Genomic DNA, 14022 nt, shown 5'->3' on the forward strand with positions numbered 1-14022 from the left:
AGACACATCACGTGTCGCTCTGCTGTTTGCAGCAGCAGTGGTTTTGTTGTCTGCCCCTGAGGCAGCTGTAAAGCCACGAGTCCACTCATTTTCACCCTGTTCAGAAATGAATTATTACTTGTGAAGAACAAAACCTGCCGCATACCATCAACCTCACATTAAGAGAGGGTCTTAAAAAGTCTTCAGAAGGACTGATTTCAGTTTCCTCCCCAAAAAAAAGCTTTAGAGGGTTTTAAAAAGGCTTAAATTAATTTTTCTAGCCTGCAGATGACGGTAATGTTACTAGTAAAATGTTTTTATGTGTGATTCTTAGGAACATCTCCAGCACTGTTGTTTCAGACCCCTGACCTCTGTGTAAAATCAAGATTTTGAGCTTAAATGAATCAGATCTTGTTTTGCTTTGTTTCATCTATCAATATTCTGCTGGTTATTAAAGTCTAGGTCATGTTTAGTAATGAATTAATGATCTCATTAGGAATTATTGTTGTATACAGCTGGGAAGTGCTGATAAAAATGTGATGTAACTGTCAATAAAGTCATGCATTTTGTAAATTAATTTTTGGTCCACACTGGTTTTAACTGATATCTTTAATTCTTTGACTGGTATGATCCTGAACCAGGTGTGAACTTATTCTCTATGAACCCTGCAGAGATCCTGCCCCACGGTCACTTTAGTGGCTATTTTGAAGCTGTCTGACCATATCACATGTTCTTCGACAGCAGGAGATTTTTCTCGAAATAGCAGATGCTCAAATTTTCTTGAACGTCTACAAATATGTTGAAACTTGGCTTTTGAGTTAACATTAATGCGACACTAAGTGTTCAGCAAAAAAATGAACATCTGTAGTTAATTCTGTTGTATATAAAGCTCAGATAAGCTTCCATGAGACATCCTGTAGCATGTGTCAGTAAACTGAAGAATGTAAGTGTCAGACGCAGTGAATTCTTTATATGACAGGGGAACAGATCCAAGGGGTGGAGGGAGGGAGGCGACCCGCATGTGGTGAAACCCATATGGTTCTGTGCCCCACCAACTCATCGACCTGGCCCTGGAATTTTCGCCTGGTAGCAAAATACTAAAGACTAAAAGGAACCTCCAATCTGCTGCAGCCGCTGAAGCATCACCACAGGCGTTGGTGGTATAGTGGTTAGCATAGCTGCCTTCCAAGCAGTTGACCCGGGTTCGATTCCCGGCCAACGCAAGTGATTTGTTTTTCTCTTCCCTACTGATAGTTTGGCCAGCGGCTGCTTCTCAGTCTGGAACTTGAAGACCCACAGGATCTTAGCTCTGTTGTTCTCAACCACTTTTGGTGATGTCTCCCACGTGGACCCGGCTACTTCCAGTCCATACGTGGCACAGATGTGCCTGTACATTATCCCAGCCGCTCGGTTATGGCTCTCAGTCTACGCGGTCCCGGCTTGCATCTTACACCCTGTTTCTATGTGCTGGACTGTCTCAGAGGTCCAGGACCTTGGGTCCTGTCTGGTAGAACCCTGCCTCTATGGATCTAGTGCTTCTAGTCCTTCAGACCAGCGCTTTCTAGCCAAATGTAGGATCTCCTGATGTCAGCCACTCCCTCTACTCGTCTACCTGGCTTGGTCTTCCCCGATGTGTCCTCCGCTGAGAGGTTCGCCCTTGGGGGCCATCTTCCTGAAGTACCCTGGATTCTCCTTCAACGTGGCTCTGGCCTTCGGCCCGCCTCTTTTCGCTGGTCGCACAATCTCAGCACGCTGGACTTTGGGTGGACCCCGCCACGTCCTCCTCCGGCCAGCTCAGTACTCCAGCTGGGTATCTGACGACCGGTAGGGCGTACGTGTTTAAGCCTCAGATCTCCTTCCTTCCACTGAGTTGTCTTCTCAGGATCTGTCTCGCACTGTGTGGCTGGTCTCAAGGAGGCTCTGTGTAAGTCGTCTCTGCCGCTGACGGTGGTTTGTTTCCGGTGGTGGTGGTCGCTTGCCAGGAGCTTCGGCCATCGTTGCCTTTAAAAGCGCTAAGAGAGCAGAGCTACTCCTTCATCCTCTCGTGTCGGACTGAGGACAGACAGTGCCCCACAGTGACTCACTACAAGAAATAGTCTGATTATTTATTCAGCCAATAATAATAGTTGACTTACTCTAACAATGGAAAATGAAGAAAATATGCAGATGAAAACCGACCCCAGGCTCTTTGAGGGCCCTCCTCATGCTGGGGCCCCTAGTTCCACTGCTCCCCTCACTACGAGGCCCCTGTTCGCGGTGGACCCCTCGTGTGTTGTGTTGCCGGTAAACTCGTGTCTCTTTTCGGTCAGTCGCATCGTCGATGAGTAATCCGTGCTGGAGCGGCATCGTCGGCCACCGGGGGCTTTTCTTTTAAGCCGTCTTCGTCTCCCCCCAAACGGCTGCAGTGACCGAGGACGTTCCGTCTTCGAGCTCCTGAATGTCAGCGCTGACCGAAACCCGCGCTTCGCCTGGTGCGGTGTGTACATCTGCGGCTGCCGTAGAGGGGAAGGAAAACTACAGCCAACATGGTGCTGGAGAAGAAAGGCTCCGGTGGGTTTTGTTGAATTTTAACGGGATTATTCGTTAGAACGCGACTTTACCGAGTTACACGTCGGGTGCTGGTAAAAAGTTAAAGTTTAGTAAATTGAAGCGGCGTCTACAGGTTCTCTGTTTGCGCTTTTGGCCCTTTTCCTGCACGTTACCGGCTCCGATGCTAACTGACGAAACGTACGTTTGAAAGGGCTCCGAGTTTCTGAACGGTGCACGATGACTCGCGAAGCTCATCGATACTTATCAATAAACGTTTTACATGTAGACAGTAAATTCCCAGAGTAACAGCACGATTTTAAGTCAAATCCTGACTTAGGAAGACTCCACCGCGGTTTATTCCAGCCTCATGTTGATGTTTTATTGAAACGAGGGAAGTTTATGAGCCGAGCAGTCGAAAACAAGTCAACTGTTTCAAAAAATGTTTGATTTGATTTGACGGAGAAATGTTAAATTTGCGAGTTTTTCCAATTGACTTTGGTTTGAATTTACGGCTTCATTGAAACTGCAGCCAAAGGGAACAACAGAGTAAACGGTGTCTCCATCTGTCTCTCTCTCCGTCTCTGTCTGTCTGTCTCTCTCTCTCCGTCTCTGTCTGTCTGTCTGTCTCTCTCTCTCCGTCTCTGTCTGTCTCTCTCTCCGTCTCTGTCTGTCTGTCTGTCTTTCGCTCCGTCTCTGTCTGTCTGTCTCTCTCTCTCTCCGTCTCTGTCTGTCTGTCTGTCTCTCTCTCTCCGTCTCTGTCTGTCTGTCTGTCTCTCTCTCTCCGTCTCTGTCTGTCTCTCTCTCTCCGTCTCTGTCTGTCTGTCTGTCTCTCTCTCTCCGTCTCTGTCTGTCTCTCTCTCCGTCTCTGTCTGTCTGTCTCTCTCTCTCTCCGTCTCTGTCTGTCTCTCTCTCCGTCTCTGTCTCTCTCTCTCTCCGTCTCTGTCTGTCTGTCTGTCTGTCTGTCTCTCTCTCTCCGTCTCTGTCTGTCTGTCTGTCTCTCTCTCTCCGTCTCTGTCTGTCTCTCTCTCTCCGTCTCTGTCTGTCTGTCTGTCTCTCTCTCTCTCTCTCCGTCTCTGTCTGTCTGTCTGTCTCTCTCTCTCTCTCCGTCTCTGTCTGTCTGTCTCTCTCTCTCTCTCCGTCTCTGTCTGTCTCTCTCTCCGTCTCTGTCTGTCTCTGTCTCTCTCTCTCTCTCTCCGTCTCTGTCTGTCTCTGTCTCTCTCTCTCTCTCTCCGTCTCTGTCTGTCTCTCTCTCTCCGTCTCTGTCTGTCTTTCAGCTCGGGTGGAGGCCGGTCAGCGCAGAGTCTTGGACGAAGCCACCAGACAGAGGAGACTGACCAGACAGCTGGAGGCTTTGGAGAAAGACAACTTCCAGGTTTGTCCCGATTGGTTTTTACAGCAGCCGTGATTTTACTATCAGCTACTGGAGCCCCAGCTTTCAATAGCAATGAATTTTCATAAAACTTGTCAGACCGATGCAGCCGACTATGAATATTTTGACAAAATTCCCAACTTTCATAGGTCGTTTCCACAAAGTGGCAGAGGCAGTAATGGTCTCAGTTTGTCGTGACTGTTAACGTTTCATGCTCTTCGTGCTGAGATAATGTCATCGCACCACCTGATTAAACAGTTTGCTGTTGGACGTGTTTTGGAAGGTGAGAGCGATTCATGGGACGGCGTCGTAGACATGTAGCTAAATGGAGCCACGTTGCCTCTGGTGTAGTTAACCGAGCTGGACAGAAGATCTTCTTTTATTTATAGTGAAATCAGTTGCTAAACATCAGATCGAAGCTCTGTCTGGTGATGTTTAGTAGCTAACTCTCCTCCCTGAGATTAAATTTTCTGTTTTTATTGTGGAAAATGTGCTGAAACTTGTTCGTCGTAATACTTTTTTTGTGCTTTTTTTTTTTTTTTCTCCTAATCATTGATTTGCATTGGTTTAATATATGTGAAAAGATCTGGCCCGTTCTTCCGTGATTGACAAAGCGATGATCTGAGCCCAGATTTCTGTCAGCACGTGGGAGAAAAATCGTCTAAACTCAAGGTCCACTCATTTAGGAGCTTTCACCCGTGAGTCGTGGTCTTCATCAAGGCGTTTCGTGTGCTCCAAGGTTCTTTCTCAGCTGTAGATCGGTGTTGACGTGTTGTTGTCGTCGTCTTTTTTTTGTGTTTCCAGGACGACCCCCTGTCCTCCCTCCCTCACCCAGGTCCAACCGCCCGCCTGCCTGCCTTCAGTGAGACAGAAGAACCAGGTGAGGCTTTATTTACGCTCCTGATTGAAGAGGTCGGAGGAAGCTCGGCGCTCGACCTTTGTCTGGTTTGTGTCCTCGTTTCCCTCTCGTGCGACACGTTTTAAAATATATCTCTCTCCGTTGTCTTCGTCTGTCTCTGTGCGTCCAGAGAAGAAGAAGAGGAAGACGAGGGGCGATCACTTCAAGCAACGTTTCAGGAAAAACTTCACCACCCTGCTGGAGGAGGAGGTGGGTCACACACCTTTACTCTGCTCCTGCTCTCTCACTGGCGGATAGTCCGCCGTCGGCTGACTCCTCCTCTGCCCTCTGATTGGTAGAACCTGTCGGAGAAGCCGGAGCCTAACTACCTGTCCGCGGCGGCCCCTCCCTCATCGCTGCCCCCCCGTCACTTCTGCTGCGTCTGCGGTTTCCCCTCTCACTACACCTGCACCACCTGCGGAGGGCGCTACTGCTGCAGCAAGTGTCTGTGCACACACAGAGAGACCAGGTACACAAACACGTTTGTCTTTCTATACTTGTGAGGACCCTCGTTGGTGTAATGCATTCCCTAGCCCCTGACCTCGACCCACATCTAACCGGAACTTTAAAATCCCGTCCTAAACCTCAGGTAGTCTAGAGAGGAAGTGAAGCGCAGCCGAAATGTCCACGCAAAAAATCCCTTTACCTCATAAACACGTCCACAGTTGACGGTGGACGGTTGTCCTCCAGTTACAGAAGGTCCAGCCTCTGCTAGAATGTCAAAACTTCACAAAAACATCCACACTCCTCAAGAACGTCCTCCTCTAAGATCTACACACACACACGCGCGCGCTCTGAAGTCTCTGCCGTGGAGTTTGAAATAGTGTGAACCGATATAAGAAAGGTCTCGCAACACCCTGCCGTTAAAAGTGGTACTATACCACATCGACGTGCGATAGCGGGGCTGTGTGTGTGTGTGTGTGTGTGTGTGTGTGTGTGCCTGCCTGCGCAGCGCTCTGCTTCCACTCACCGTGAAAGCGACAAAACCAGAGTCATGGCTGCAAATGCCAGGACGATTGCCGGTCGTCCGCAGCCTGTAGACAAAGCGGACGCACAAAGCAAAACATGGCGTTGTTTGGCCGACAGTCAGGGCGAGACCACGGACACAGAGCCCGTCTGTCAAAGATGTTTTAAACCTGCCCAGATCAAAGGAGCCCACACGTCCAACTTGGCAAAGCATCTCGCCGACAGACATGTCGACCCGTCCAAAGAATCCAAAGAGCGACAGGTTGATGAATGTGATCGACGAGATGATCACATCCGGCCCAGGCCTTCAAATATACGTCAAAAAACGCAATTTATTTTATGACAAGTGAACTTTTTTCACCGTGGAAGTTTGACGAGACAGGAAAGAGCCATGTTAATCATTTATTTTGGATTTGTCTATTTATCTCACTTAGCAATGCGGCAAACGTCTCTAGATGCAAACGAATCGGTGACGCTGGTAACTTGAAAGCTGCTAAAAATCAGGTTTTCACAAGTATGAAGATGAACAACGGCAGTTGTAGATGATCAATTCATCTCAGTCAGTACTGGTCATGGTTATCACCTCATGTACATTTTGGTCAGTGATTATTCCTGTAGCTAGAAAATGCCTTCAGTAGAGCCCAGACCTCCATTTGGTGAAGGTCTGTTTAATAAGTGATGTCTGAATATATAAAGCAAACTATCATAGAAATCCCAGAAGCTCGAACCTGAGCTCATTATTTTCAATGATCCAGTTATCGATGTTATAAACGAACGAATTCGCTGTCAAACACACACGTGTGAAAAAACAAACAAGAAAACACTTCACAGCACATGAACTATCATTTTACTGAGCAGGAAAATAATAAAAACCAATGAATTAAGTGTAAGTCCGACATTTCATGGCGACCAAGCTCAAACCCAGGATCAGTAGCCTGAACGCTCCAGTTGCTACGTTGGTCTCGGAGTGTGACCCAACCACCTTAGTTCATCTGAAGGTAAAGTGCAGCTCGGTGATTTTATCCCTCCGTCTGAACTTTGTGTGCTCTGAGTTGATAAAGACCTTCGGTGACGCAGCCTCTTTTTCCTCTGCGTCTCCGCAGGTGTCTGAAGTGGACGCTGTAACTCCCCCCTCGTCACCATGGTGATGGCGGTGATGCAGGGGATGCGGGCGGCTGGATGGCCGGATGCTGCCACCTCTCCGGTTCAGGACAGCTCAGAGGTTCCTGCACCCTGTGAACCGTTCAGCTGTCCAGAGTCCACCGGTTTTCTGTGAGAGCAGACGGGTCCAGACGCACCTGTGCAGGTAGACAAAATAACCCACGCTTCATGACGGACGACCGTCGGACAGCACTGCAGTGACCTGCGGCGTTTCCGCTGCTCTTACGTTCCTTTTGAACTCTCACATTTTCACTCTTTCATTTTTGCATATTTTTCTCGAAACTGTCAAATGCTTGTTTAACCCTTCGACGTTATTGCTCGCGCCGTGAATTATGGGAACGACTCTCAGTTATTCCGTCGAGTTTTCTGGAGAATAGATCCTCTGATCCTCTGATCCCACTCTCACGTCTGTACAGCAGCTGGTTAGCTTAGCTTAGCATAAAGGCTGGAAACGGCTAGCCTGTCTCTGTCCAAAGGTGAAAAAATCCACCTATCAGCTCCTCTAAAGCTTCACTGACTAACAGGTCACATCTTGTGTCTCTAATCTGTACAAAACCTTGGAGGAAAAACCAAGAATCGTCCCCATAATCCACACAAACAAAGACGAGGTCCGCAATTAGGTGGATGGAGGTAACAGAGGACGCGTCTCAACGGATCAAACGGTCCAACAGCACCTGGTGCATTTTCTGTCAGCCAATCGGGACTGGAGTGACAGAAAACCGTCGACTGTTTCGGTCGTATTTTATTTAAAAAGCTGAAACATTCTCTCGTTGCAGCTCCTCAAATGTGAGGATTTGCAGTTTTTCTTCGTCACAAGTGAAAGGAAAGGGAATATTTTTGGGTTTCGGTCTGTTGGTCGAACAAAACGAGACATTTGAAGACGTCACATTGAGCTGTGGGAAATTACAACATTATAAAAGGCATTTTTCTCTACTTTCTGACATTTTATCGGCTAAATAATCATCAGATTAGTTGATGATGAAAATGATCAACAGTTGAAGCCCTGATCAGGACAAAGAAAAGGTGAGGATTTAAATTTTTTTTTTTTTTTTGTTCTCAATAAATGTGGAGTTTGTGCTTGTTTGTATGACGTGAATATCGGATGTATTTTCTTTAAATTTGGGTCAGACATTCTTGTTCCCTCCAGCAGTACCAGCAGGTCAAAGTTCAGGTCAAGACAGGAATCCTCTCTCAGTCAGTCCACATTGTACCGTGTTGGTGTTTTGTAAATAATGAATATTGTTGCTTGATTCTAGTTTCATCTTTTATTAAAAAAAGGTCCGATATTTAATCCCCATGTCTGGATGATCTTTTCTAGTCTCATTCATTGCTGACTTTTCTGTTTGTTTTGTTTTTTTTTAAACAAATATTACGAACAATCCTCAGGTACCAGTCTCTCAGCATTTAGACAGTCCCTGCGTAAAGTTTGTGTCGCCCTTCAACATTTGGTCAAATCTGAATTCTACAGTAAACATCCACAAACTACAAAATCACACCCACAAGTGTAAAAAAAAAAAAAAAAAAAAGCAAAACCCCTGGTCGCTAGAAGTGATTCTCTCTGCTTTCTCTTAAAAATATTTAACATTATACTTTTCCTTTTTTCCCTCTATTCTGTCTGAATTACATTTTATCTGTCAGAAACACATACATGATTAACTTATTCGTATAAGTTTCGTAAATTAACTTAGTTCTATTCATGCCTTTATAACCATTATATATAATTTCTTTTTAATAACATAATGTCCTATGATGTCGCTCCAATCGATAAACCTAACCAGTTTTTCGAGGATGCTCAATTTGGACTCTCTCAATCGGTGGAGAAGACCTGAGCTGATCTTTGCTTCATAAACTTCGTTTGTCTTCAGTTTTGCCTCTCGGGCTGCTCCGTATGCAGCCTGAGAAGAATGCCTGCAGACGATACCCAGGGCTGAAAAGAGCAGTGGGAGTGTAAGTATGCAGATCTTTTACTTACAGTGGCAGGAAAAAGGGAGCGAACCTTTGGAATTGCCTGAATTCCTGTATAAATTTGTCCTAAACTATTGTCAGGTTTTCATCTAAGTTACAGTTACGAACAAACACAATCTGTTTGAGCTAATAACACGAGTGCAAGTTCTTTGACTTAAGTTAACGATCTGAATATCTTCTCTGCAGAGGTGAAGACACCTCACAGTGAACGACCCCTTTAACAAGACACAATTATTTGATCCATTCTTGATTTACAATATTGATGATGTCAGTAAAAATCTGAGCAGTGTGAACCTGAATATTCTGATTATTTATCACAGAATGTCAGATTATCCTCAGGGCCATAATATCCTAGAGTACATTTGGTGTGTGTGTGTGTGTGTGTGTGTGTGTGTGTGTGTGTGTGTTGGGGGGGGGGTTAAAAGTCCAGCTCATTTCCCTTCCTGGTCTCAATAATTGTCAATAATTAATGTGGACTTTTGGTTCATGCACATGTTTTGCATGGATGAAGTCTGATGATGATGATCAGAGTGTGTGTGTGTGTGTGTGTGTGTGTTTCAGAGCTGCTCAGACTTTGTCCCAGCGCCAGGAAGTCGCCGTCACACTGCCGACGCTGCGACGAGCCGAGGAGCTGCAGCTTCACACCAGTCAGTGAGTACAAACAGACAGTCTTGTTTGCCAGCAGGGACAGGTGGTGTCTCCTCCGAGTGTGACAACACACTGCAGGCGATCTGGGAACAGCTCAGTCGCTAAGCATTTAATAAACCAGAGGCCCGAAACTCGGAGCAGGTCCAGGTCAGCTGGTCTCCGCCGAGTCCGCCATCGTAACTGGAGTCACGAGGTTGGTTATTAACTGGCTTTATGGATGGGATCCTTCTGATTACACCTGAAGCCGAAACCGATCGGAAGACGACGAACCGAATAAAGCAGCAATCGCTGGTGTTAATTCACCGAACCGGACTGAGGCGGCTTCGGGCCGAACCACCGGCGACTTGATTCTTTCTTTACATTTCAGATTGAAACGGTGCCTTCAGGTGTCACGTCAGGCTGTCGGGATATTAGAGTACTCGGACTCCAGCTGCTGACAGATAAAATCCCTCATCATGAAGTCTTCATCATCATCATCATCGGTGACCTCTGCCTCAGCGACGGCTGGACTAGACGCTCAGCTCCTCTCCTCTCTGCAGAGTCCAGGGCTGCAAGCGGAGTTTCTGGAAGGTGAAAGTCTGTCACAGAGAGACACCGGACGACCACCATTACCACAGTCTCACAATCCGTCCACGTCTTCTGGTCTCTCTCTCCCTGCCGTCTGTATCATTCTCGTCTTTTTGTTTCCAGAGGGTCGGAGCAAGTCTCAGTCTGGCAGCGACTTCGGTGAATCCGGGGTCCCTTCCCCCGCCACCCCCCCCTCCTCTCCCCGGAGCTCCTCGTCCTCCTCGTCTTCTCCCCGCTACGGCGGCAGACAAGGTGAAAAGAGCCTGGATCCGTTTTTAGCAGCGTGGCTGTTGACAGGAAACGGCCCTCTGTGCTGGAGAGGCAACATCACAGCGGTACTGACAGTGTCTCCCGTTTCCGTAAGACAGACAAACTGAACAGGAAACAACACAGCCTCCGCCTGTGGACAGAGACAGGTCTGACGATCTATTCACCAGATCCTGTTTACATTAAACAAACGTTCAGAGGCTGGTTTGTACATTTTTAACACTTCACTTTTTGGATTTATTCATTTCGGTGTATACAACATCATTGCATGCGGTTTCATTTGAACGGCAAACTGTACAGACAAATACTTGGGCAGGGCTGGACAAAGGCCCTACTGACCCCCAGAGGTCACCACAGTGTCACCCTTATTTCATGGACAGAAAATTAACCGCTAACGATTCAAATCATCCGTCAAGAAATGTTTGAAAGCAAAGGTGCCAGAGTTACACAGCTATCGGCTTCTCAGATACGAACATTTGCCAGTTTTGGGTTTGAGATGATGATCAGACAAATGAGGCTTCACTTTCATTTTTCACTATTTTCTGACATTTAAATCCTCGGCATTCATTCGAATATTAAAGGACGTATTTGTCGGATGTGTTGAAATCTAAAATAATTGTTGGTTCTGTGATGGAATGGTTCGACTTTGCCGAGGTTTTCTGTCTGTTAATTACTTGACAGAGAGAAAAAGTTAATAAAAAAATTGACACTCAACTTATTATGTAAGAACGTGTGACTGTAAGAACACTTTTACAAATTGCAGGCAGATTATTACATGATCAGTTTTTATGACGGAGTGTAGAGTTATTACTCAGGTACATTATTGGAGTAAATGTACTTTGTTACTTTGCAGCTCGTCTGTCCCTGTCCAGCCCCGAGCTCCTCTCAGAGCTGAGGGAGTCCAGGACCCGCCCCCTCCGACATGTCCCCGCCCACAACGGACTGACCCTCATCTTCTCTGGACAGGGAGGACAGGTGAGCGGAGCTAGAGACACACACACGACTAAAGCCCCATTCAGACAAGATTAACAGTTTTCGGGTGGGGGGGGGGGTCGTCGCTGGTCTCCTCAGTAATTTAACTCATGGTTCTGGACGATATTTTAACCCTGGTGAAATGACAGGATCTGGTCTGTCACAGACACACAGACATTCAGTAGGACAAAGACAAATATGTCCCCCCCGGGGGGCGCCGCAGAGCTGAAGGGGGGCAAAGATACTGTGTGAGAGGATTTACAGGCCTATCTGTCAGTTTTGAACCCACAGACATGAAACACGTGTTTATATGATTCAGTGTGACGTCCACTTCCTGAGGACATCGTGTTCTCTGATGTCCCGCCAGAATAAAGCTCCAGAAATCCACTTAGAAACCAGAGGAACAAGAGGCTGCAGAACTTCAGTCAGAATCTTCCTGTTTTTAGGTTTCCTTCAGTATCACAGTGACCCAGTGGCAGTTGTCCTGGATATTTTTCATTTCATTCATATTTTTGAGATGTTTTATTTATTTTATTTTATTGATTTTCAGATGTTTTGGACAATTTATTACATTTTTTTCTGAGTCTTTTTCAGATGTTTTGTTAATATTTTTTGGAGATCCATGAGTAGTCAAAACCGGAACTGCCAGTGGCGTTTAATTGTGAACATTAGAAATATATATAAACAAATACAGGCTACAAAAAAACTGGGCTCTGTACTGACCTGTAGCTGACGAGGTCTTCTGGGGTCTCGTTCTCCTGATGGCTTTTCTTCTTTAATTTAAACTCAGAGATGCAATTTAACCTCCAAAGGACGAGGCTCCGGACGGGGTCACAGAAACAGGAAGTCATTCAAATCACTCCCCCTCCCCCAGAGACATGTTGATGACAATCTCAAATCTTCCTCCTCTTCTCCTCCAGGCCTCTGCTCCCGCACTTTCCACACGACCAGCCAATCAGATGACTTCACACTGACTCTGTCACCACCTGGACCTCAAACCGTCACGGACTCTGCTGTCCTATAACTAATTCTGCTTTAATGATCAATGTCCACGTCGTCTCAAACTGAACAATACCCCTGAAACTGTAGAGGACACTGACTCTGATTAGCATCAGACCCTGCTGTGGGCCCCGCCCTCCTCAGGTACCGTTGCTGTCCTGTCATGTGATAAACAGTGTGAGAAGCTCACGCACGGCTCGGGGGGGTTTCCAGTTGGTCGGTGATACATGTTTTTGGGGCAAATGGCCAATCGTGTTTCAGTTTATATGTCTGCCTCCTACTGTACAACATATTTTCTAGTCCTCAGCCCATCAGCGTTTGTGTGCTTATTTTTCATAACAGCTCCAAGTTACTGCTCTTGACACCAGAGCGGCTTTGGTTGCCTACACAAAGGTTCCATAGTTACGGTTCAGTTCACTGTCTGACTGTCATTGTAATCCCCCTGAATTATCCTACAGCCGCCCACTGTTTCTCTGCCAAACCCGGCAACACCCCCGAGAGTTCAGGCAGCTCCCGTGTCACTGCCATGTTGAGAATAATTAGGAAAGTGTGCGATTAGTCGACTAAACGACGAACCGTTGCCGGCCTCGCTGGTCAGCTAAACGAATGAATATTTGATTCATGTACAGCGCCGAGTAACTGTAGCAGCTAAGGCGTTATGCGGCCGCCCGCCGCTAGCGGGGGCTGCGGCCCCGACAGACGGCAGCCTGGATGTTGGAGACATCTGGCAAAACCAGCGCGGTTTGACGGCATCTTGACGGAGACAATGAAAACAGGATAAACCGGCATCTAACCAACCGCCCGGAGCAACGTTAACCACGTCCAGTACAGCCCAGGAAAGGAGGCTGCTGGTCCCGCACCGCTAACTGCCGCTGGGCGTTCGGGGATCACGTGGCATGAAACTTGGTTTACGGGTTCGTGGTCCGTTGAGGGCTCGACTCCGTCCGTCGTCGCCTGGTCGGTCTGGTTTGTTGGGGGCGGGTTTGCATCGTAGTGAGGATGTTGGAGGACTGATAAAGCCGTTGGGCAGTGGATGGCGCTCGGGTGAACTTCTGAATCACTTGTGTTTACAGCAGCAACAGAAACATCCGGCGTTGCCAACGGACGGTGAATGAACGGTGTCGCGTGTGCTGGGAAAGTCGGCCCGTACCTACCTGAGCAGGTGGTACGTTCCAGTTAGCTGCGCAGGTAAATGCCAGTCAGTGGCCAATGGGGAGGAGAGCAGGTGGTGCTGATTTGAGTTTTTGGTGGCTACGGTTGAAGTTATTTTTGTTGAATTTCATTTTCCCTCTGTTTCCTTAATATTTTGGGAATAAAGGTCATCAATCAATCAATCAATCAATCAATCAATCGTTGTTGTTATTTTGTGTCTTAGATGTCGTTGCATCTGGGTCCGGCGGTTGCGTCAAGATCCAGCGGGAAACAGAAACAGGACCAGGACTAATAGCAAACAGCTGCTTTATTCATCTGACTTGCAGAATAATGTTAATTTTTCATTTGAAAGGTTTTGAAACGCAGAACAATTAAATACAAACTCATGCAAAGCTTCACTGCAACAGCCGAAGAAGAAGAACCGGAGATTTTCCCGTTTCCGGTCAAACCCACCTGGATATAAAGAAAGCTCACGCCGTCCTGACGCCTTGTTGCCGCGACAACGCAGCATCACTCAGCGCCCGCCTAAGAAAAGCACGTATAAAAACAG

The 14022-nt window shown here is 47.0% G+C and overlaps 2 protein-coding genes and 1 non-coding gene across 8 annotated transcripts; all 3 read left to right on the plus strand.

Annotated features, from left to right (window-relative positions):
* Nucleotides 1–1130: 1130 nt before the first annotated feature.
* trnag-ucc lies at nucleotides 1131–1202 on the plus strand. Its single transcript has one exon. It is a non-coding gene; the product is annotated as a tRNA-Gly (tRNA).
* A 1057-nt stretch (nucleotides 1203–2259) lies between these two features.
* Nucleotides 2260–8267, plus strand: znhit1 (zinc finger, HIT-type containing 1). Its single transcript, XM_040140868.1, has 6 exons — nucleotides 2260–2529; nucleotides 3783–3880; nucleotides 4682–4757; nucleotides 4906–4985; nucleotides 5075–5244; nucleotides 6845–8267. Exons 1-6 carry the CDS (start codon nucleotides 2505–2507, stop codon nucleotides 6864–6866), a joined length of 471 nt encoding a protein of 156 aa, XP_039996802.1. The 5' UTR covers nucleotides 2260–2504; the 3' UTR covers nucleotides 6867–8267.
* Nucleotides 8268–8649: 382 nt separating this feature from the next.
* On the plus strand, nucleotides 8650–13930 carry LOC120797308 (putative protein TPRXL). Of its 6 annotated transcripts, none has more exons than XR_005708484.1 (6): nucleotides 8650–8849; nucleotides 9429–10085; nucleotides 10206–10334; nucleotides 11203–11324; nucleotides 12242–13508; nucleotides 13696–13930. XR_005708484.1 is itself a non-coding variant. In XM_040140874.1 (6 exons), the coding sequence occupies exons 3-6, from the start codon at nucleotides 9971–9973 to the stop codon at nucleotides 12293–12295; spliced, it is 420 nt and encodes a 139-aa protein (XP_039996808.1). In that variant the 5' UTR covers nucleotides 8650–8849; nucleotides 9429–9708; nucleotides 9883–9970; the 3' UTR covers nucleotides 12296–13603. The 6 variants fall into 6 exon arrangements, 3 of the variants coding, with proteins under 3 accessions (XP_039996808.1, XP_039996807.1, XP_039996806.1); XM_040140874.1 differs by lacking the exon at nucleotides 13696–13930 and having other exon boundaries at nucleotides 9429–9708; nucleotides 9883–10085; nucleotides 12242–13603; XM_040140873.1 differs by lacking the exon at nucleotides 13696–13930 and having other exon boundaries at nucleotides 9429–9518; nucleotides 9883–10085; nucleotides 12242–13603.
* The last annotated feature ends 92 nt before the right edge of the window (nucleotides 13931–14022 follow it).

This window comes from Xiphias gladius, chromosome 12 (assembly GCF_016859285.1).
Source record: "Xiphias gladius isolate SHS-SW01 ecotype Sanya breed wild chromosome 12, ASM1685928v1, whole genome shotgun sequence".
NCBI lineage: Eukaryota > Metazoa > Chordata > Actinopteri > Istiophoriformes > Xiphiidae > Xiphias > Xiphias gladius.

Excerpts from the sequence above, each read along its gene's own strand:
- znhit1 (XM_040140868.1), top strand. The coding sequence starts at position 2,505 with ATGGTGCTGGAGAAGAAAGGCTCCG. Across the intron at positions 4,986-5,074 it reads CCACCCTGCTGGAGGAGGAG|AACCTGTCGGAGAAGCCGGA; the intron begins GTGGGTCACACA and ends TCTGATTGGTAG. Across the intron at positions 5,245-6,844 it reads TGCACACACAGAGAGACCAG|GTGTCTGAAGTGGACGCTGT; the intron begins GTACACAAACAC and ends GCGTCTCCGCAG.
- LOC120797308 (XM_040140874.1), top strand. The coding sequence starts at position 9,971 with ATGAAGTCTTCATCATCATCATCATCGGTGACCTCTGCCTCAGCGACG. Across the intron at positions 10,086-10,205 it reads GCAAGCGGAGTTTCTGGAAG|AGGGTCGGAGCAAGTCTCAG; the intron begins GTGAAAGTCTGT and ends TTTTGTTTCCAG. Across the intron at positions 10,335-11,202 it reads CCGCTACGGCGGCAGACAAG|CTCGTCTGTCCCTGTCCAGC; the intron begins GTGAAAAGAGCC and ends GTTACTTTGCAG.